General features: G+C 36.7%; 2 protein-coding genes across 4 annotated transcripts in view; one reads left to right on the plus strand and one right to left on the minus strand.

Moving 5' to 3' along the window:
• Positions 1-6968: 6968 nt before the first annotated feature.
• On the plus strand, positions 6969-21843 carry LOC135687611 (uncharacterized). Of its 3 annotated transcripts, none has more exons than XM_089114293.1 (12): positions 6970-7209; positions 11117-11167; positions 12008-12088; positions 12905-12973; positions 13174-13230; positions 13791-13862; positions 14238-14291; positions 15158-15271; positions 15714-15830; positions 18847-18942; positions 19857-19970; positions 21359-21842. In XM_089114293.1, the coding sequence occupies exons 1-12, from the start codon at positions 6999-7001 to the stop codon at positions 21484-21486; spliced, it is 1164 nt and encodes a 387-aa protein (XP_088970419.1). In that variant the 5' UTR covers positions 6970-6998; the 3' UTR covers positions 21487-21842. The 3 variants fall into 3 exon arrangements, with proteins under 3 accessions (XP_088970420.1, XP_088970419.1, XP_088970418.1); XM_089114292.1 differs by having other exon boundaries at positions 6972-7209; positions 14235-14291; positions 21359-21840; XM_089114294.1 differs by lacking the exon at positions 14238-14291 and having other exon boundaries at positions 6969-7209; positions 21359-21843.
• The window catches only part of LOC135687634 (uncharacterized), a 30561-nt gene continuing 15060 nt past the window's right edge, over positions 9228-24728 (minus strand). Inside the window, exon 4 of the mRNA XM_065204239.2 lies at positions 9228-9256. Within this exon, the coding sequence (XP_065060311.1) occupies positions 9243-9256 (14 nt within the window). The 3' untranslated portion in view covers positions 9228-9242. The remainder of the gene's footprint in view (positions 9257-24728) is intronic.

Genomic DNA, 24728 nt, shown 5'->3' on the forward strand with positions numbered 1-24728 from the left:
GGGTTGCTCTTTTAAATTTTTCAAACTTTTTGGGGCATTTTCTCACAGGAGGCGCTTAAAAGAAGAGGCGGCTTTTCATACTTCATGATTAGTAAAAAAGCCAATAGCATAGAATCTACCGCAAATTGTTTTGCCTTATATTATCTCATCAAAATAGACAAAAATACCAGATAAGATCATAAAAGTGTGTTTATCTACCTTAATTGTTCCACAGCTTTATACTATGAATTCTTTCTAATACAACTAAACAACAGTATTGTAGACCATTTAAGTTGCAGGATTGATTTGCTGATAAAATCTGTCTTCTAAATTTTCAAATCTCCAAACAGATATTGTTCATTTTTCAATTTTTTTTATCTGAGTCTAGACATGTTTTCCGCGAGGTTATTCTTATTTTAAACAAAATAGAAGAAGACTGGCCCTTTCAGGTTGTACCCTCCACGCAAAAGACTTTAGACTATCAGTTTTTATACGTGTATGTTTTCCGAGTTTCTTTAGTTGTTCCCCAAAAACAAGTTGGGCAAAACAAAGATGGATTTCTCATCCAGTGTCCTTAGATTCCCCTCAAAAGTACCAAAGGATCACCACAGTTCCAAAGAGAATCAATTCCCTATTTTTACCTAAGTACGGGGCCCTTTGGCTATTCCTGAACATATTCTTTACACATTTTCAATATTTTATCTGCAAAGTTTGGTTTTGAAGACTCAGTCCATTTTGTATGTGAGTCGGTCCCATGTGTCCTGACACCTCCTAAAAACTTTCTACTTTGGGGGTAGAATGGAACATTTGACAATTTCGAAATACTTTACTTTGGTAATTTGAAATTTGAATTAATTGTAAGATATCATCATGAAATAATGAAATAATGTCGTCCCCTCTTATAGGGCCTCGCAAAACATCAATAGACACCAAAAGCCATCTACTTGAAAAGGGGGATAAGAAGTAACTTTTTCTAATGGTCCTCACTATATTTCGCAGCAAGCTATCGTTGTATCAATCCAAACATTTTTAAACATCTATTGACACATCAACGTGTTTGTATCCAAGCATTTTTCACATCCCAACTTTTTTTAGAATATCTAATTTTTGCAGAGCCACAACATTTTTTAATTATTAAAACTTGCATTTTGCTTGCTTTGCACAAAACTCAAGTAAACCAAAAACTTGATTCTTGATGAAGCTTGAGCGTTGCATTATTCTTAAACTATTCTTAAATTTCAGCTTTCAGATTTAAAGCCTTAATATTCTTATAGACTGTTTTCTTATAAAAAGTGTATACCCTGAATCATATGAATGGATTAAAATTCGAAAAAAAGCTAGCCCTACTCAAGCTCTACTGAATAAATCGGTTATTTAACCTCACTGCGCAACCACACTGTGCTCTGACTCTGAGCCAACAAGTAAGATAGCCTCTTTTGCTATTCGACCTGTCATTGTATCAATTTTCATGAGTTATTGAAAAATTTATTTATTAATTAATTGAAAGCTGAAAACATTGCCTCTGCAGCTAGATAAAATCCAATACATGAGCCGAAAAATACATTTATTGCTATGCATATGAAAAATTAGAAATTTTTGCTCAATTGTTTATCGACAACAATACGTCCTTAATCTTAACAAAACGTCTCGACAGATTTACCACTGGAGACAGCACCATGATTGCCGTAGAAGGATGAAAAATCATTTTGAGTATGAGTGATTCAAGTTCACTGGAAAATGGACCTTTTGAAGCAATTTTGCCTTTACAAAAAAATTAGATGGTTTCTTTTTATATAGGGACAGAATCTCTCACATTGAGTGGTTGGGATAAAGTCTTATTATATGGGGACTAATAAGGAAGGCTGGGAGTTGGAAATAAAAAAGGAACAATTCCATAAATGCTGAAATTGGTTTTGCCGAAAAGCTCCATAGGGGAGACCATATCTTTGATACAGTAGTCTTTGTGCTCCTTGAATTATAAAAGCTGATTCAATGTTTTCGCTGACCATATCATTGTTATAATCCAATGTTTTCACTTTACATGTTAGAAGATTGGGCAATTTCATCCCCTCGTGCTAATTTGAAATATTTATTTATTTATAAAGATTTAAATACTTCCTTTCTCTTGGCCCTATCCTCTAAAATCCTGGTTATTTTCTTAATATAATCAAAAAAGTTTCAAATAAGGTCGTTTCCATTGAAGGAACTATGTCACAGAATAGGAATTAGGCAGAAGGGGAACTCCTGCCTAATTCAGGCTGCCTATCAGGTGAAGCCTGAAAAAACTTGCGCCTGCGTTAACTTATACGAGGCTTAGAATGTCGGGGAAATTTTAAAAAAGAATGAAAGTAGACAACTTTATTTGAGACAAAACAACGACCCATGATAGTGAACAAATTCAATTATAAATCATAATTCGTTTATATCTGATTAATGAATGATAATTTTGTCATGGCTAAGTTCGTCTAATGAAATCGAGGTTAAAGGGGATTTAAGGAATTCTATTGTTGACTCAGGCTTCAAAAACATCAAAGGAACCGACGAGAGTTACCCTTCTGCCTATTTCCTATTCTGTGACTATGTTTTGTTTATTTTGATTTCTTCGTAGCGGGAGGACGCGATTGTAAAAACTCTGCCCATATAATTCCTATCATAAAATAAGTGGAAATGTAAGGAGGTAACATAAGAGTTTGTATAAAGTTTTTGGCAAAGACTTCAGATGATTTTATATTGCTTGATAGTTGTATCAGGTTGTTTAGAAGCATCACTCTCTTCTTTCGTGAGGTTAGGATGCTATGACAGTTCATATGAGACAGAGTCATCTATATAAATTTTTGCAGCTTGTACATACATGTAAAGGTTGTGCATTCGCGCAGTGATAAGTAATGTAAAGCTTGGTTCAAAAAACCTGTTAAAGCACAAGTTGGCTGTAATTTTGTTTTTTAAATATTGTAAAACTATAAGGTTTTACAGATAAACGTAGACGAACGAAGGACAACAAAAAATGTACAAAATTTCTATTCGATATCCAAACGGCGGCAATAAACTTGAACAAAAACGAGGATGTATCAAAACCTGACACCACAATAACGATTTCGCGTAACGGCAACTTTAACACGACTAAAGGTAACGACAAGACAACTTCAACTCGACTGAATTTACGAACAAGGGTACAGCAAATATACGATATGACAAACCCACCCTAATTATGTTTAAACACGATAATTATATCAAACAAAGGGACTGATGAAAACAAGAGTGGTGATGGGATGATGCAATAACATAAAATGTTGATGGAAAGGCGACAAACAACAGTACTGACGCAAACATTGGAACACAACACAATTAGTTTACTACAAACAAAAAATGCAAAATTGGTTGTATAACAATATGTTGCGCGGCCCCTTGAGTTTACGAGCAGATTATGATACCATATAAAACCTCAGCCTTCAAAATTTTTTGGGGCTAACTGCCACCTTGGCCCAGCTCGCTTTGCAAGACCATGTCCACAACATTAGGATTGATGGTTTATTCATTGTTTTGAATTTTTTAATGATATCCAGTTCAGTTATATCTAGTTGCCTTGTCTGTAAAATTATCTTCTGAAAATTCCCTAGTCATGAATATTAGGTCAACCCCTATTATTGTGAATTAATTGGGACTGACCACCCCATGAATCATTCTGAAAACTGTACGTAGATATTTTGTCCGCCTTGCGGAGACAATGTTCTTCGAAAACATTTGACTCGTGTAAGAGAACCCTATGACACCATATAAAACTGCCGAATATTTCTTGGGGATCCTATTTGTTTATTGGCCCAGTAGGAGCCCTGCTTACACGGCCTTAGCAATATATATATATATAGACGCTTTTCCGTAACTTTTTTGCTATGCAAGGCATGCTCGTTTTCCTGTAATTAGGGTACCGATTTCTATTGCTTGCGGCCACGAAATGATGTTGACTCAACGTCATTACGAAGTCAACGAGGCAAAGAAGCATTGTATCATTGCCAGAAGGGAAGTTGGCACGGCTTTTCGCGAAAACAATCAATCCTTTGTGGCATGACGTGTTTTAAGAAACGGATATAGTGGCAATAAAAGTTTTGATTGCTAAAAGTGTATTGCTATTGTCAATTTTGCCATTGTTTTTCTTCGCATATCAGAGCCCTGTGCTCCTACCATGAAGATACCTCAGCACGTACTCTAGTGCTCCAACGTGCATAGAGCTGTACACTTCGCGACTAATAAAGTTCCTACAAATCGTGTCACCTATACTAATACTTTGCAACGTAATAACACCACAATTTCCAATTAAAGCAATTTCAAATCCAAAAAGCAAGTAAGCAAAGAATAACTATCTTTGTCGGAACAAACAACTAAATTTCGCGGCTCAGCGTTTCTGCCCTCAGATGCTGTAGGTGAAAGGTTCGAAAATCATCGCATCAGTTAATATTGAAAGCTTTATAACGGTTTTCATTCCAAAAAGCGACTCAAGTATAAAGTATAACTACCCATGGGTGTAGCGGATGCTATGAAACTACCTACAAAGCATCAAAAGAGTACCGGTGTACTATGCGTTTCTGCATGGGCATGCGTTTCTGCATGGGCCGAGACGCATATGCGTTTCAAGTGTTACAGTGTAATGGCGGACATGCAGGGCCTAGCTGTGAATGGCGTGAAGCGCATATGCGTTAGACAGGACACAAATGTGTTTCAACGGATGTGCGTTTCCTAACAACTTTAAATAAAGGTTTCTGAAATGATCCATCGCCACAAAACCTTAATAACAAATTTAGACTTGTAAGTTAGAAAACAGCAACTAGCTAACATAAAGCTAAGAATATGTGATAATATCATGCGTTACACGGATAAAATTATGCAGATTTACACAAAGAGCTTCCTCCAAAAGGATTCCAATAATTCAAAGCCAACGATATAAAATTAGTTCCTGGTATATGACTATTATTTGGCTAAAAAAACAGATAAACTTGTTACACAGGTCAAGGAATTCTGGGCAATTTTTGAATAAATCACAGATGGTATAGAATTCCTAATCAACTTCAAGGCTCTTATGGAGCCCTGCAAATTGGTCATAGATTGATAAAGAAACCGATAGATCATTGAATCTAGTAATGGCCTACCCGAAATGGTGGTTCTTACCAGGGGCGTAACTTGGCCAGTAGGTTTGGGGGGGGGGTGAAAAGGGTTTCTGCCCTGCAAAACTGAGTGATGCCCTGCAGACCTCGTAGCAATGGGTTTGTCTATACTCTATAGGTTACTAGTGAAAGCTTCACCAGTGTACACTGGTCTTTACCAAGGAAAAACTTCTAAGCAATAAAAAAAACTTGAAACTTCATTGCCTTTGAAATATCTATTTCTCTACGTGAGCGTAAATTATATGTCAAATTTGATTTTCTTTGATAATAAAGCTTCTGTCTCGTGGCATATGATTTGTTGGTGCAGTATATGGGCGAAGCAACGAAATTGAGCCCGGGGGGACTAAGAATCAAGTTTAGTCATATAGGAGGACCCACCATGGTTGGGTCCGACGTGAAGAAAATTTTTGAAATTATGCCTTGTAATAGGGCTAAAAAGCATCTTTCAGACTAAAATTTAGCAAAATACTATTGTGCTAAAAAACTGATTATTGTTTATTGGGAAAAATAGGAAGGGGCATGTCATGCAAAAACTCTAGTGATAGACGTTGGGGAAGAAAGGAAACGTCAACCTTTCGTTTCAGCCTGCACATATAGTTGTGAATGACAGAGCAATGTTGTTTTGATTGGGAGAATTCTATTTCCTGAACAGAAATGTGCAGTTTCTTGTATCGAGAAGGCTATGTTTACACATCCAAAACATTGCAATGATACAGAAAGTGATTTACTGAATTAATGCAAATAAAAGAAAAATAATAAAAATATACGTGAAAAAGTTAGTAATTAGTTCAAACAAAATCGGTATCTTAACAGTTTACTCTCTTTTTATTTCATGCACTGTTAAAAATTAATAGAAAAAATCATAAAAAAATTATTATCTTGACCAAAGTGAGGGACTTCAGCTCCCTATTCCCCCCAGTGACGCCGTGCCTGTCATGAAAATAATTTACAACTTAAATTAATTTATATGGACTCAACCTTGCCCTCATAAACATATGCATCAATCATTGCATCCATTGGCTAAGACTTTCGGTAAGACATGCTTTCGCTTTGCAAATAACGGAGCTTTTCCTTACATACCTGTTCCGTTCTCTAAAATGCAATATCAGGAAGGTAGGTTCATAACAAATATGATATTTCCATTTCAAAACTCCTAAACGGCCCTTTACGAACTTTAGAGGTGACATTTCTGCGTGGTAACAAAGCTCTTCTTGGCGCCCTGCGAAATCTTCGATTGCCCTGCGAAATCGACTATTTTTAAGATTGAGGGGGGGGGGGGGGGGGTGTAAAGTTTAGTGAAAATTTTTAGATTATATATAGGCTCTATCATTCAAATGTGGGTTTTTATGTCCCAAATTGTCACAGCAGCCGCTCCTTGGAACTTCGAATGTTCTTTCCTCGTTGCCAGCTGTTTGTTGCTATTAATTGATTTTTAGCAGAAAAATGAGAAATTTTGTGTGAATGCGAAAAAGTAAGAGCAATAAGTGAACCATCTGACTTTGGGATGCCGTTTCGAGCTCCCATGCCAGTCAAAGTGAATCAAACATCGTCATGAGCACTATCGACAAGCCAGGCTGAAGAAAATTTGTATTTCTTGTCTTATAATAATATTTCGCCATCTCACATGACGCTGTGTTTTATGCTGTTTTCCATCTTGATCTGTGATGAGAATTCGAAAAATTCCCTTAATGGAACAAAGGCCCAGCTTGACCAAGTGAGTACCAGCCCTCCTGCAGTGGAGCAATCTGAAGTTAACAAACACCCGTAAGTCTCTCTTGAAAGTGCAGTAGGGTAGCCTATTTCGTATAAAGTATTCTTTTCTAGTGAAAATGTCTCGCTGTGCTCTTTAGGTGTGGTCGTAAAATGCTTTATTTATACCTACTCTTCGTAATCTTTTCACAACAAACAAAGTCATCTTCTTTGAGTTCATGTCTTGTTCTTTGCGCGTTTGACAACAAAATGGCCATCAAATTGCCCCAGTTGCTCGAGTGTTTTGTTCTCATCTTGTTTATTAACCGGATACAAACAGTTACCTTAGAAGATGTTCAGAAAATGAAAGATGACCTAAGCAAGGGTATGCCTTTTTGTTGCTCATTACTGCAGTTTTTCAATTGACCATGCCTATTCACTGTTGCGTAATGAATCCTAGAATTTCTATTTCTTGTTTTATATTGCTCTTTGCCCCAGACAGGTATTTCAATGTTCTTTGGCCCCCGGAGGTTCTAGAGTTGTCAAATGTACATGTTTCTGTCGTCATAGGTATTTAAACTCTTTTTGTAACATTTTTTCGAAAATTCTTAATAGAAAAACAATCAAAGTTTTTTACAAATATAAAATTTTGAAAGCATCACGCAGTGATTTGTTAAATGCATCGTTTCCTTGTAGACGCAAACAATTAATTCTTTTCATTGGGATGCAAGACGACCTTTTTTGAAAACATATGCGCCATCGTTGACGTATACGGAAACGTAATCTTTCGCCTTGGCAGTAAACAATAACAATTATTCTCAATAATATCAGTAACATTACATCCTTGAATTCTAGATGCACCAGGAGTTATGCAGGGACAATTTAGGGACAATGTTCATAACAAATCAGAAACCAAAGGGTGACCTTAAAAATCTTCTTTAGGATTATTTATTTTTGACCACAAAACCTTAAAGAATACCCCAAAATACTTTTTGTTGTGTATAGTTAGCTAACTTTGTTGCAAATTGACTAAGACATGGCAACTTAAGGGACTAAGTTCTGCTGATAGAACTATGAAAGCCAAGAACAAATAACAGTTGCTCAACAGGGAAAAATTTGGTGCTCATGCTACCATATATGAGCAATTTTGTAGCACAATTAGCTGGTTGTGCACTTTAAAATTATGCTATTTCATATTGATCAATTAGTTTATTTCATGAAGGGACAAAATTTCTGAAAAAAGGTTATGATGTCATTAAATTGACATTCTGTTATCTTTATCGTTGGCAGGTTGATCAAATACAGAATGATCTAAACAATTAACAATAATAATAATTAGACAATGATTTTTTGCCATAAAAGGCAATGAAAATTTACATTGCAAGAGGGTGTAAAGGTCTTCAAATTTCAATAAATCTTAACTGAGGTCCTAACTTTAAGAGATCTTGACATAAAGACTTTTTAGAATTTGAAAGTTAAGAAACGTCCCGCCGATGAAAAAATCTTCTTATAACTCGCCACCGACCATGAAAAATTTTTGTTCTAAGAGTTTTAGTCTCGTTTTAATTTGGTGATGTCTGTCATGGTCCATTTTAATCACTCTGATCGCGATCATCTTTGCTTAATGAAAAGATTTTATGCAAGTCATTGGGCTGAGACCCAACACTCGGCATGAGACTCTTGTCTGGATTTTGAACAGAACAGTTGTCCTACCAAGTCTAAAATCCAAAAAATTCATCATGTTTGCGTCTAATATCTGTTAAACAGGATCTCAGTGCACTTATTGGTTGCCTAACAATTGCTCGACTCTTTGGTGTTTTGAGGAGCTTCTGGTTTATTGACATGACATCAAATTGCAAGCTGGAAACAAACTTTCTTGCTACACGTACCAAAATAGATGCAGTGATGTCATCAAGATGACCGTTTAGAAAAACTACATCGAAGGGATTTAGATAATCTTAGGGATTATGGAAAACTAATTAACTGTAAAGCGTCGATTTAGCCAACATATTTTGAACAAGGCCCCTTTCTATTTATCCATTTAATTCTAAACGATTTTTCTTGGAAGAAGCCATAGCCCCGAATTAAACCTCATAGGGTGTTTTAGAATATGTCGCCTAATGCATTACACACAACTGATTTTCATGTTTTATGATACCTCTGAATTCTATTAGATTTAGCCACACTAGATGTTTGAAATAAACCTTTAATTCTTAATTCCTGACAACATTCTGAATTAATTCAAAGGCATCTTGAATCGACACACATACACGATCTTATAAGAAACGCAGTTTTCAAAACCAATATATTAAGAATAAGAAGATAGCACATACCTTGGCCACTTACAATTTCGTACCCAGATGATAAGCATCCTAGTACCAACTCTTTTGATGTGGATTTTCTATACATGGCTCTTCTTCAGCACCAGGTTTCTAGAATTGAAAAAAGACAAGCTTGAGCTTAGTCTAAATTCCACCTTCCTCTCTTTCTTATCTTTTTCCTTTTCCCTCCCTTTTATTATTTTTTGTTGTTCTTTTCCTGTTTGGTTATAAAGGAAATGTGCATGTACACAGCCTTTGTGGTATCGTCCTGAATTTTCTAATGTCGTAAAATTGTCAATACTTTACATTATGTTGATATTTTTTTCTTTTTCCTCTTGTTATTTTTAAATTGTAAATGACTGCACCGGTGATGAAGCAGGGAAAATTTCAGTAATAATTGTCCTATGCTCGCGGGCTTAATTTACAATTCCGTAAATTTTTCATAAATACTCGGCTTGCTTCATCCCGAGTGTTGTCATTCATCGTATCTTAGTTGTAAAGTCGATATTGTTTTAGAGCAAACTTATGTAATATGTCTGTGTTGCAATTGAATTGGTTTATAAAAGAATGCCTGAATTCAGAAAACAGCCACCTCAAACCACTACTTAACATCATTACCTAACCTAAAAACATTATTAGTTTAATGTTATTTGGGGAGCAAAGTGTTCTCACTTGCAGCAGAACATTGATTCACTATTGTTTGTTAAAATAGAAATCGTGACCAGCTGAAAGCCAGAGATCCTACTCATGGCCACCATTGCCTTTAATCATTTTATGTCACTATGTTATATCATCATGCTATGTCATCGTTTCATGATATCGTGTTACGCCATCGTGTTATTTCATTGTATTACACCATTATACAATAGCACGTGGGTTGGGTAGAGGACTTGTCGAATGACGACAACGTTATAAAAGGAACAAATGATTGCTTATTACGTAACTTGATAGGGAAAGGGAGACCAGATTGCATTACGGATTTGGGATTGACATTCTATTAGTATTTAAAGGAGAACTGACACGCAAAAATAAGTTTTGCTAAAACGGTAGTTTGTGACAAGCAATTTCCGGGATCGAAAAAATTTTTTAAATCACAGTTACCGTTTTTGAAATACAGGCGTTTTAGGTTGAGAAACGACAATTGTTCCGACAACTTGAGACTCGAGGCGAAAATCGTCACGATTGGGCGATCATCTTTGACGTCACAAGTGACATGTTCTCAGCACATATTGTGTTTCTCTATTAGTATGTAAAAACTAAAGGCAAGAATGAGCCAGAGAATGGTCAAAAAATATAATAAATACTTATAAGTTATTGGGGAGCTAATGCCTCCACAGAATACCAGCACCGATTTCAGTGTCCCTGTCAGTTAATGAAAGAACAAAAGCTTATAAGAATCCCTAGTTAGCAGGAGTGACACGTTTTGAAAAAACAAACATTGAAACGATCGACTATTGGATAATGGCTTTTTTTTGGAAATCTGGAGACGCTTTTTGAATCAAGGAAAAAGAAGGATTTTCGTCTTCGTTTCTAAAATTTTACATTTCTGCAAAATCTTCTCCAATTTTGATTCAGTTTGTAAGACTAGTATTTTGTAATGCCCTGTTACAATGGCAAAACTAAATAGATAAAGACAATGTAGAAGTGCATGATATCAGAGAAACAATCAATACGTTATCAAGGGCAATATGGACAAAATCTGGCGTTGCATAAAATGCTAAGCAATTGTTGGTAATGGCATAGTCAAAACCTATCAAGATTTCTGAAACCGGACTGCTCCTTTCTAGAGAAGAATTCTAAAATTTATTAACCCGGATGAATTCAAAACAAATAATTTGTTTAATGTTTAATTCAATCCTTAGGTACGTAGCATGTACCAATTGTATTTGTGGCGTTTACTTCAATATCGTCCTATGAATCTTCTTACGAATTATGATCTTTGTATGAGAGTGAAAGAACATATTTTTCCAGAGCTCAAGTCGATGGAGAAAACAGTGGCAGCGAAGAAAAGTGTATACAAAGGTATAATTGCAATGATAGATTCAAATTTGTACTTTGACTTACAAGCTAGAAAAAACCTCTCCAAAAGGCTGGGGGATAGATTGTTAAAATATTCAGTACTGTCGGAAAGATTCATATTGGGGGGCTGCCCATTGTAATGCTTCCCATTCAATATACTGTTATAAAGAAAATATAGTATAATGCGATAATAATTGGGGGCTCCAGCTCCTTGCAGCCCCTTGCAGCCCCTTGCAGCCCCTTGCAGCCCATTGCAGCCCCTTGCAGCCCCTTGCAGCCCCTTGCAGCCCCTTGCAGCCCCTTGCAGCCCCTTGCAGCCCCCCCTCTCCGCTTCTTACGGCCCTGATACTTCTACAAACACTTCAATTACCAGGAATGGGAGGGGGTGAACAAAGTACCTTTAGCTCTAGTACTTAAACAGCAAAGATTCACCCTGGTACTTTATCAAAATATCATCTGTCACTGAACATAGCCCTAGATTAAAGAGCTTACAATGTTACTAAAGAAATTTAGTCTCAAGTTATTTTTCATTATTACAACACTGATTCTTTAAAACTGTATACGATGAAAAAAAATGAAGAACAAAAATGGCTTCTTAGTAAAATTTGCCACAACAGGTAAATCACTTTATAACCAGCCTTTACTTTCAAATCTAATTCTCAACAGATCCTTTAGATGGCCCGGAAAAGCTGGAAAAAACATACGTCAATACGTTTTGTCGTGAATTACTTAATCGAGTACGCTTTCCCGCTTTTCTGTGTTACCTTCCAATCTTGCAGTACCCAAATTATTCTTACAATAATTCATTCAAGGCTTACAATCTATTCATTTACACCCTAACAGATAACCAGTACGAAGTGGTTCTGAGCGACTTAATCCAGCATGATCTTCAAGAGTCTTTGAAACATTTTACAAAGGATGCAGGTAGGAAGAAGCTGTAGTGCAGGGGACGGTAATAAGAGAACAACCAATACCCAGAAGGTGTTGCAGACGAGAGGGGCAGGACCGCCAACAGAAAGGGGGTAGCCGGGGCAAGTGTCTTGGGACCCGGGCACATTTTGGGCCCGTAGTGATGGAATCTTTATTAACTGTAATATTCTGGAATCTATGTTCGTTGCTAAGCAAGGGGCCTCTACTCATTGGTTGCCCCCTGGGTCCGGACTCGCCCTCAGCGGTCCTGTGGAGGGGCTAATGTCATTTGCATGCAAAATCCTACAGTTAAAAATCTTTAAGAAAGCATGCCATATCTTTATTGATTTATTATGGCTCAAACAGGAGCAACACTTAAAAGCTTATCTATAAAACGATAGATTGAGTTCATCTTCACCGTCAAAACGCAAAAACGTTGTTTATTGTAAGTTGATGGAAACTCTCTATTAAAAGTAGCTCGAAGAGATTCTCAACCAACAAGGATCAGTCCAGAATAAACTTTTTGGCTACTAGACAGGGACATTGTCGGTGGAAGGTGCTTCCTTGGATTCAGTATCAGTTGCCAAAACATTTACTGCGAACATTAGTGACACATTGTCAACCTTTTACCGTAAACGCCATTATGACATTTTTAACGAATTTTTCTGTACTTTTGTTTTATGTGCCTGAAACGTATAAATTTCGATTATGGAATATCAATTGTACCTATCATGATCATAATAATATTTCTTTTACATCAAATCTGAGCAAGAAACTGTTATTATCTTTATATATCATTAAATCAACATCAATTTGTTTGACTTTGAAAAGGGCCTGAGGAAACAGCAATGAAAATGATCAGGAAACTAATCGATGAAGAAAAATCAGGATATGTCGATGGTAAACAACATTTCATGCAATATTCCAATTTATCAAGTTTTTTTTGGTTTTTTTGCAATTAATTTCTTCTTATTTAACTATAAATGATGATATTTCAAAATCTAAAGTTTAATTCATTCTTTATGGAGTGTCAGTTATATAAAGTTTTTATATTTTGAACGATGAGTCTTCAGCTTTAACATTTTATTAATTCATAACAGCTGATGACAAGATACTGGATCGACTCATTGCTAAAGAGAAAGAAGAAAAACAGCAAGGTAAGGGATGAATTCATTTCGAATTTAATTTAAAAGATTGTGTTATAAGTGTTTTACGTGTAGACGAAAAAGGGTTATGGAGAAACTGTAAGATTGTACATGGAATTTATACAAATTTAGCTGAACAATTAAATTTTTCAGTAACGCTTTTTTCACTGGTATCCAAAATGTCAAGGTGTACCACCAGTGGTGTTATTTACAAATGCGAGGTTAAGAGCTGGTACTAATTTTTTCCTTTGCAGTATCATTCAGTTAAATCCTATAGACCTTTTTTCTGACAGATCGCACTGTTTAAAGACTGAGTTCTTAAAGATTCATAGGACCAAGAGACTCTCGAAAAATTTGTTCCTACGGGCCTTGTGGCTCTGTCACCCTACTTTTGTACCACCGACTGATATCTTTGTCTAGATTTTAGAAATTTCATAGGCTTGCTAATCTTCACCAGGCTTTAAAAGCAAATGCAATTAAAAAATAGAGGATACATTTGTTGTTTGTTATTATTATTTAGCAAATATGTTATTGCTTTATAAAAAACTAACTCTTAACTACAATATTTATAGTCAAGAAAAGAGAAATGGCTTTTGAAGCCCTGGAGAAGTTGAAAAAGAAAGATATAGAAAGCCAGTTGAAAGGTATTTTCTAGTTTTAGTTTACTGAAGTTTTAGGACGAAACAATAATCGTATTTTAGGAAAGCTAATGAAAATCGATACGTGAATAGCAGAGCTCTTTTTTAAAAAGAAACACGTCTATAGCAAAGTAGGTATTTTGGGATTCGGGAAGCAAAGGAAATTGTGCCAATAATATATTTTTAGCGAATTGTGAAATTTTCAATAAATTTTTGCGTGATTGTAAGATGAATTTATTTCCAAATCTGGAAGTGGCTAAATTCAATATAGGATGTGTTATTGAGCATGTTTGATACTTTGCCATTTATATCATCCCTTAATCCATCCTTTATCCAGCGTAACAAGGTTATTTAAATATGATCCATGTTGTGCCCTAGAAGCTATGGATTCAAAAAGAGGAGTGGTTGTAAACAGCGTTGAAACTTCATTTCATGGTATGCTTAAAAAAGAGAGAATATTATTCATCAAGATATATAAAGTAGGAAGAATTTTTTGTTACTGAATTTTTCACTGTCAAGCTACTTTTTAAAATTCAAAACGTGACACCGGGTAAACAGGGTTGTAACAAAAATGGGAAAATGGAAATGGTGAAACGAGCAGGAGAAAGTTTTTAAAGAGTGCGGCAACCCTCCGTCCTGGAGTCAATGAGCATGCGCATGTTGCGAAGCTATTATTGCGCATGCTCCCTGACTTCAAGGCAGAGGGTTGCCTCATTCATTTAAGGATTTTCCGTCGCTCGTTTTCCCAACAACTGAGCTGAAGCGTTTGGAATAATGGTAGCTTTGGCTTCAATACAAAAGTGTCTTTTGATTTCATTGCTTTAAAACCTGTCACTGAGAATTTTTTACTTAACACTGTACATTTTGAATTTACTATTGCACAAATTGGTTATCATTGAGCCTCAAAATAAGGCCCTGGCTACACAGTTTTTTATAAAAATATTTTAACTTTTTCTTAAACTGAATATTTCAAAACTCAAGAAAACAGTTCAAGTTTTGATGCTTCCTTTCTTTGTCAAAAAATGAATAAAATGAAACATACTAGCACAGAAGAAGCTTTACTATTGCTTCTCAAACTTTTTGCACGTCTTGCTTTGCTCAAAAGCAGATAAAGAAAAAGCAAAATAGTCGACGAGATTTCGATGCTATTACTATTAATTGATTCTCCATTTTCACCGATTTCGAGCCTCAATTTATCCTTTTCGGAAATGTATCAGTCTTCGTTGGTCTTCCTTTAGGCTGCTGAGCAGAGGGTATATTACTTTTAAAGAAAGAAAATGATTTTTGCTCTTCTTTTTTAGGAGAAGACTGTAATGATGAACGTAAAGACTGCCACAATCTTGTTCACTATTGTGAGAAAGAGGAATATCAGAGAGTTTTGAAAAGACGATGCCGCTATACTTGCAAATTCTGTCGTAAGTATAAAGCTAAATTGCACAGTTAGTGAAGCTATAGTGCTAGGCAGAACAACTTGATATAGGGGACAGAATCTATCTGAATCTAATGGAGAAGAGAAAGATGATAGCAGCTAAGAAGACCCCCCACCCCTGTACTTGGAAAAATCTAATGTTCCACTCAAGGAAGCAAGGGGCAAGCTGAACATTTCATTTTCCCTTGTTTCATGTACCCTATGGAAGCTAAAAGGAACGACTAACTATTGGGAGAAAGAATAGAAATTTAATGTCCATTCATTAGGTTGGGTGTGGTCACATCTTTGGGTGTGGTCTTTCTAAGAGGAAAGATCTGGAAACTTCTCAATAAGCTTAATTTCTTTGTTCTATAAAACCTACTTTCAGATGCTAGAAAGAAATGCAAAGTTTTCAAGATATTTAGATACTAAATTGTTTTTTATTACAGACAGATGTGAGGACACACTAACAAAGAGCATGTGCAGACGACTAAAAGGACAGTGTAAAGTCCCTCTGTTTATTGAAAGAATGAAAGAGTACTGTTATGATTCATGCGGCTATTGCAGTGAGTTCAAAATTTATGTTTACATAGGCAGTGGCTTTTCTACGGGGGATGGGGCAGGAGGCCCTGGCCCCTTGTTTGTCCCCCAGTTTTTGCAAACGTTTTTATTAAAAATTCAATACTTTTTGTGGTGCGCATGGTAAGCCCAAACCAAGACTTTTCGCATACCATTGAAAACCCTTTTCGCTCTGGAACCCAACACAGGGAAATACCACCATCCCAGTATACCTTGGCAATCTACTATTGCTTATCGAATTTCTATGATTTGAAATTCTGTGTAACAGAATGAATTGCTTGATCTCAAAGAGGTTGGATATAACTACTATTGAAAATTTTACCAATCAACTTTAAAAAGCTATTCAGCCATTTATTTTTTAGAAGTATAGTTCTTCTGTTGAAATTCTCATGTTCATGCACTATAGTTAAACAGATAAAACTCAGTGGAGTAACGGACCAAAGATACCTTTAGTTAAATAACAAAGGGTCTCGAACCTTTAGGGGCCCCCAGCAACAAGTTTTATTTTTTATTTTTCCTAGGGGACGCAGCTGCTTGTTACGCCACTAATAAACTTTTTGGCATAATGAGAACAGCCTTGATAGAACTGTACCAAAGACATCTTTATCTAGGGGGCATTCAAAATTGGTGCTTTGTAGCTAATTCTAAGCCACCACGCCACTGCTTTACATTCTACTAGTTCACAAAGTAATAGCTAGCCTATGTTCATGGGTGTTTAGCTGTAGTGCTTTGAAAAGCCTCCAGCCATTTGAGCCGCTAAACATGACACCGTCGACAATGGGATTTCAAAATATTTAAAACTTGTACCAATCCCAATTTAACATGATATCAGTTCAATTCTTTTTACAGAGGAAGATGGCCTGAGTTGGAGGGAGCATTTTCTAAGTTTCATTGTGGCCAACGTCTTTTGTCGAATAAGCAGGGGCGGATCCAGCAAAAAATCTGACTGAGTTTCAGGCAAAGGCTAGGGTCTTTCAGATAATGCATTGATAATTGTGCCTAAAGCAATATTACTACTCATATTTATGCATTTTGGTACCATGAGGGGGAAGGGAGGGGTAGGTACACACCACTCATTAAATCTAGATTCTTGATTTCTTTCTGACAGAAAACAGTGCCTCTGTGAAAATTTTTGAAAACTTCCTCCTTTTCTCAATACCCTTTTGTTTGTCTTGGATGTCACAGCAAAGTTTGTCCCTTTTGTTTTGCTCGCAATTTGTTGTTTTACCTCCGTAAACACCAACATATTCATCAAAATATGGTGTTCCGTCTGAGCATAGGTCTCCCGTGCCATTTAAGACTGAAAAGATTGCAATTTAAAACCAAGGTAGTTAATGCTCTTGAAAATTAAAGATATTTCTTTGTTTTATTTCAAACGCTTAATAATCTGCTAGAATGCTGCGAGGGTCGCAAAAATAAGACATCTGCAGTCGCCATTTCGAATTCAATGTTTTGCAGTTCCACAATAGAACAAAGACAATAGGTAGCAAATCATTTACTGGCTGTTGTACAAATCTCTTGCAATTATGGTATTATTTCCGAGTTTCAGATGCTGTTTTGACCGAGTTCCATCCGTGTTTCAAACAAAAATCCCATTGTTTCAATTCATTCTCTTCCGAGGCACAAAACGTTCATTTTCGAGTTCTAGGATTGACTGGCAATTTTAAGATTTAGAAGAGACTGTGATGAAACTTAGAATTTTTAGGTTTCACCTTTTTGCAGGCAACAGCTATTGTTTCAGCAGTCAAAACTATTTTTAACTGTCGGAAAACTGACTGAGTTCTGTGCACCAAGGAACTCACTTTGGACCCGCCTCTGGAATAAGCACGTGGTCTGAGGCTCGGACCAAGGCAATTGCCTAAATTCTTTTTCAACGGTATTCCTTTGAAATAGTTAATCTTGTTAACATTGAATGAAGTTCATATATTTAACATTTGACATTAAACTTAATCTTACCTTCAGAAAGATTTTGCTCTGACTTGGCCATATTTGTCACCAGAAAGAATGCATTCGGTTTTGGTAACAGCAAAACTAAATTGTTCATAGCAAGAGTGGGAATTTAATAAAGAAAATCACGTATTCGCCTTGGGAAATTCAATGCACTCGCACGTGCACTGGAAAAGGTTCCCACGGGCTCAGAGTTTTTTTGTAATTGCAACAAAACCACAATCCCATCGAGCACATGATTTTTAAAGTAGAACTTACGAAATTTGAAATGCTTTTCAAAAAATATCTTGCTTCAAATGCAGTTTGAGCATGCTTGTGAGATGGAGTTTGCACTGTAGGTGTCAAACACATACCTCCACGAACCACGAAGGTACTGATATCACAAGAAATCTTTTGAAAAGCATAATGTGCTGGCGGGCGGCTCATCCTATTCGGCTTTGCCAACGCAAAGGTCATGCCAACACGGAACCCCCAACCCCCTCTATCACGCAAAATTTATCAAATTTCAGGTTCATTTAGGCATTTCTATGATAATTAAGAAAATGATAATTTTGCAAGGCCTATCCTAAGCCTCCTAAACGATAAGTCTCCACTACGTCTATGGCCATGGGGGATTCTTTTCTTTCATCATCATCATCATCATCAGGTACCATCTTCTATCAGAAGGTTGACTACCATGACCCACCAACTATCCCTATCCTCAGAATATCAAAATCTGAGTTTTGGTTTGTTGTCATGTATAGAAGAATAATAAGTTGCTATAATATGCACCTATTACCTTTCTTGTGCAAGGGTTTTCGGTAGACCTTATAATCTTAGTTTGTGACATTAATAACAAGGCTTTTCACCAGAAGCTAGAAGATGTATAGGTTCTACGACCAACCACCACGAAAACCGTAATTAGAAAGGACATAACATGTGTTACCAAGCCTCCCGACCACGCCTTAATTTCGTCATATTAGGAACAAAGCGTTCATTGGCGTTAATTTTGTTATCAAATTTTTGGAATGATTTTGTTGTAAGAAGAACTACTTTAATAAACTGATTTTATTTTAGAATCAAAATCGCCACCAGCCTGTCAGACTTCTTCATTCGGATGTTGCTGGAATAACGTCACGAAGAAGGAAAACAAGTTAGGAACAAATTGCCCAGGTAACAGAAAGAGTGCTTAATTTAGCTAAACATTGGATAGAGCATTATTGTCAAATGAATTCATCTAGGATCGTGGCTTGGTTAAATCAGCCAAATTAACTGTCTTTTCTGTTTCCACCACAAATTTTCAATTTGCGTTGGGTAATAATAGCTGAAAAGATCCTGCAGAAATGTGGGCAGAGCAGACAAAATAAAATTAAGCAGGTGGAGCCTTGGAAGAAAAATACAGCATATTCATAGACATTTAAAACATAAAACATTAATACTGCTTTAGTTAAATAATATGCAGCTAAAAACTATGAAGATAAACAAAAACCTTGAGGAAATTGGTAAATTTTTCTGTCACGTTAATTTCAATGAAATATATTTCAATAGTTTGGATAACACGCCACTTTGAAGCATTCGTCACCCAAAAGCAAACATTTTCATTGAAATAAACCTAGAAAAAATCTGGATTGAAATTGTTCCTCCACATTTGCTCTGCCCCAGCCGGGAGTCGTGGTGGAACTTTCTTAAATTCTCCATTCAAGCATAAAGAGGACCCTCTTCAACAAAAGTAGTTTTGGCAGAAAGCAGGATTAATTCCTTTCCATTTGTAAGGCAGTTCTTGAAAGCGTGTATGTAACAGGAAACCAGTTCTGAGTCTTGCTTACTGAGGCAATGCTTACAGGTTCCCAAGTCTGTCAAATTTTATTTTTTCTTTTATTTGGGATATTTTACTTCTAATAAGATGTTGGTTTATAGCAAAATTGAATTTTACAACCTCGAAAATACTAATGATCGAATTAAGAAACGAATGCTTTCCAAAAATAGCCAGCATATAAGTTCTGGTGGCAAGATTGTTGGTTTTTTTATCTACAAAACTCTGTAAAAAGTCATTCAATTTGTAAGCTTAATATTCTTGCTCATTTTAGTTTGTGCCGACAAATACGAAACATTGTGCAAAACCTTCCGCGATGTATGCTCTAAGGATAACAGGCCAGGCAAGTTCATGAAGGAAAACTGCCCACAAACGTGTGGACTTTGTCGTAAGTATCAGGAGAAAATCTGATTTATATGATATAGATAATTAACCGTATCTATAGACGTAAGACCAAGGGGCACAGGGCAGATCTATTGAACACCAGGCAGAACACAGTGGATCTACAACTGACCTAAGCAAAAAAACCTGCCTTCAAACCGTGGATATTCATACCAAAGAACAGAGAAGATTCTTGACCCATTAGTCATATCCTAAAATTGACGGATGACTACAAGGGGTACAAAAGCCATCTGTATTTGAATCTGGGAAAATAAAGAATAGAAAATCTTACTTCTTAAGTTTTCTTATGTTTTTAACCTTAAAAAGTTTACCATTGGTTGCTATTTGTGTAAATATTTAACATGAAAGCTTGGTTCTGTATTTGTTAGAATCTAAACACTGAGCTGGGGCATGCTAAGAATCTTGTCAGTTGTAAACGCTGAAAAAATCGCTAAATTGACAGAAAAAAGTAATTTTGGTTACTATTTGCTTGAATTTTTTCACTAATTTCCCTTTCTATGTTAATTTTTACTAATGAGAAAAAGCCTATCCCCTCGGCTCAGAGGCCTATCACCATGATGACAGAAGACCAAGTCAGACATTTCGTCAATTCTGATGAATAATTAATATTTCCAAGCAAGACTGTTTGTCAGTCTCGCCAAAAAGCCAGTTTTTACCAGCAATCATAACTTTTGGTAGACAATATTAGCGTTTGGCTGTTCTGTCATTCTTTACCATAACGGGAAGGCAAGCTGACACGTAATCAGACTGTAGGTAAACATTGCTCGAAAACGTGTTCTCTTTCACGCGAGTCGTCTATGGTTCGTGACAAAACAGGAATCTTTTTTCATCTTGGACTCTGAGTAAAGACATGACGTGAGCGAGAGGTTTGGGCTCTAGTATTCCCCTATGCTGCAAAAACTGTCTCACTTTAACGTTTTAAACTTATCAATGTTAGAAATGTTTCATCTGCTTTAAAAGAAAATATTAAAATCCTGCTCGCTTTACTTTACCATATATCTACCCTGGATGCCAGAGCCACAAATTATCGAGCGCGTAGATAGAAAACCAAGCGGAGAAGCGGAGAAGCGGAGAAGCGGAGAAGCGGAGAAGCAGAGGAGCGTCTAGCCAGGAAGAAGGAAAAGTGGTTCTGGGACCCAGGCTAGTTGCATAGTAAAGTAAAGCAAGCAGGATTTTAATGTGCTGGCAAGGAGGGACACCCCCTGCCACCTTGCCTGCTTCTCAGATAGCCCCTCTTGGCTTTTCAACTCCTATCTTTTATTTCTGCGCTCGAATTTATGTGGCATTGGCACCCAGGGTACTATCGATCAAGACTGCACGTAAAGGTGCCAGTCAAGAAGTTTTGAAGCCATGTTCTCACTTTCATTTTGTTAGGTGAATGCGAAGCAAAAGTGGACAAACCTGGTTTTGAAGAACTTTGCTTGAAATGGAAGAAAGAGGGCTACTGCCATGTTTTGGACGTTGGAGTGGAGTACTGTGCCCACACTTGCCATTGCAAATGACATAAGCTACATTTGAAGTAAAATAAACCCCACCCGATCATTAGTTAAAGGACTTTTGATTACAACATTTAAAGCATTATGCTGCACATTTAAAGACAACATTAAAATTACGGTTCATTACAGTATGAGCTGGCATTTATAGAAAAGGAGAGCTTACAGCGAAGAATAGGCAGTGGAAAAAGGCTAGGGTATACTTGGCAACCTATGCATAAATAGAGCTATCATCAAATAAATGGCGGCAAGCTTATCAAGGATACCTGTTGAGTAAATCATTGCAAAAGAGGGGGTAGTGCAGCCGCTTAACCTCAAAAAATGGACGAATTGTGCATTTTATGATACAAGCATGAAATTTGGTACAAGTACACAGTTTGACACGCTAATTAAGATGAGATGCAGACCCCACTTGAAAAATGCCCCCAAATGCTATTTTTAGACTGGGGTACCTGTACCCAGTCCTTTTTTGGTCTTCCTCCATATCTTCTAAACAATGCAAGTTATAAACTCGAAATTTAGTTTTCTGGCGTAATTTGACATGCTGATTAAGATGGGATGCAGACCCCACTTCAAAACGCCCCAAGAATCTATTTTTAGACTGGGGTACCTGTACCCAGTCCTTTTTGCCTTCCTCCGTATCTTTTAAACTATGCAAGTTATAAACTCGAAATTTAGTGTTCTGGCGTAATTTGACATGCTGATTAAGATGAGATGCATACCCCACTTCAAAGACGCCCCAAGAATCTATTTTTAGACTGGGGTACCTGTACCCAGTCCTTTTTGCCTTCCTCCGTATCTTTTAAACTATGCACGTTAGAAACCCGATATTTAGTTTCCTGGCGTAATTTGACATGCTGATTAACATGAAATACAGACCCAACTTCAAAAATGCCCCCAAAAACTATTTTTAGACTGGGGTACCTGTACCCAGTCCTTTTTTGGCCTCTCTCCATATCTTTTAAACAATGCAGGTCATAAACTCGAAATTTAGTTTTCTGAAGTACTTTCACATGCTAAATAAGTTGAAATTAAGAGCCCACTTCAAAAATGCCCCCAAAAGCTATTTTTAGACTGGGGTACCTGTACCCAGTCCTTTTTTGGTCTTCCTCCATATCTTTTAAACTAGGCAAGTCATTAACCTGAAACTCAGTTTTCTGACGTGATTTGACATGCTGAATAAGATGAGATGCGATAAAATATTGAAAACCCCCAAAAAATATTTCCTTAGACTGGGGTATTTTTACCCAGTCTTCCATTGGATCCTATTCTTAAATGTGGAAACATGCAAGTTGTAAAACGGGAGTAATTTGACGTTTAAAACAAAATATCTTATAACAAACCTGAACGGTTCTCAGGCCTGGACTCGTTCTATACGGTAAAAACATAAAGAAAGTAATTGTCCTGTATTAGGATTATTCCTAACCTACCACAGGTCAAACTCTGCAACTCTTAAACTATTTTCAGCATATACCGTAGATTTATGATGGGGATACCTTTTACAGTAAACTGTTCGTTTAGTTCTCTGAACACTGACCATCACAACTGCATAACGGTGAGCAAGGGATGTCATATTTTCGACACATACATTTTCCACGGCAGTTCTTTTTGCACGCACAATGCTTCAGTTCTTTCAAGGACTTTGAGGCCTCTGGGGTTATCATCCATACTGGCAAAATGGAGCCATTCACCTCTTTCCATCCCCATGCAGTTATATCTGGTAGGTTTTGGATACATAGTAAGGACTGTCTCCAGACATGGCTGAAAATCAAAGCCCAGTGATTAGTTATCAAGTATGTATCATGCTGTAGCAATGGGCAGTATCAAGAGAAAAAAGTTCTAGTAGACCTATTTTAGAATAAGTGACTTCAACAATAAACAACATAAAAATCTAAAATTTCATTGTATAGGCATGTACGTAGCAATTGGTCACTAGTGTGATCTAATCTTACCCTCCTTGAAAAGCTGACCGAAGTGCATGTTGATGCAAAGCATCCTCTGTTGGTGGTATGCCTTCAACTGTCCTCGATTTCTTTGTAAAGAGAAACCTCCTTGCTTCATTCACTGAAAGACACTGAGAAGACCGATCGTACAGCAAAACCACGTACCTCTGAAGCAACGACATATGTTCATTGGTAACTGTATCAGGAGCATTTGAAAGAGAAACGAAAGTTTCTGTTATCTCAGGAAAAGCCTTCCAAACGTCCCAGGCAGTGAGTTTGCCTCTTCCACAAAATGAAGATAACTAATCACTGGGCTTTGATTTTCAGCCATGTCTGGAGACAGTCCTTACTATGTATCCAAAACCTACCAGATATAACTGCATGGGGATGGAAAGAGGTGAATGGCTCCATTTTGCCAGTATGGATGATAACCCCAGAGGCCTCAAAGTCCTTGAAAGAACTGAAGCATTGTGCGTGCAAAAAGAACTGCCGTGGAAAATGTATGTGTCGAAAATATGACATCCCTTGCTCACCGTTATGCAGTTGTGATGGTCAGTGTTCAGAGAACTAAACGAACAGTTTACTGTAAAAGGTATCCCCATCATAAATCTACGGTATATGCTGAAAATAGTTTAAGAGTTGCAGAGTTTGACCTGTGGTAGGTTAGGAATAATCCTAATACAGGACAATTACTTTCTTTATGTTTTTACCGTATAGAACGAGTCCAGGCCTGAGAACCGTTCAGGTTTGTTATAAGATATTTTGTTTTAAACGTCAAATTACTCCCGTTTTACAACTTGCATGTTTTCACATTTAAGAATAGGATCCAATGGAAGACTGGGTAAAAATACCCCAGTCTAAGGAAATATTTTTTGGGGGTTTTCAATATTTTATCGCATCTCATCTTATTCAGCATGTCAAATCACGTCAGAAAACTGAGTTTCAGGTTAATGACTTGCCTAGTTTAAAAGATATGGAGGAAGACCAAAAAAGGACTGGGTACAGGTACCCCAGTCTAAAAATAGCTTTTGGGGGCATTTTTGAAGTGGGCTCTTAATTTCAACTTATTTAGCATGTGAAAGTACTTCAGAAAACTAAATTTCGAGTTTATGACCTGCATTGTTTAAAAGATATGGAGAGAGGCCAAAAAAGGACTGGGTACAGGTACCCCAGTCTAAAAATAGTTTTTGGGGGCATTTTTGAAGTTGGGTCTGTATTTCATGTTAATCAGCATGTCAAATTACGCCAGGAAACTAAATATCGGGTTTCTAACGTGCATAGTTTAAAAGATACGGAGGAAGGCAAAAA

This window comes from Rhopilema esculentum, chromosome 20, assembly GCF_057945365.1.
Source record: "Rhopilema esculentum isolate cy_ngs chromosome 20, ASM5794536v1, whole genome shotgun sequence".
Taxonomy (NCBI): Eukaryota; Metazoa; Cnidaria; class Scyphozoa; order Rhizostomeae; family Rhizostomatidae; genus Rhopilema; species Rhopilema esculentum.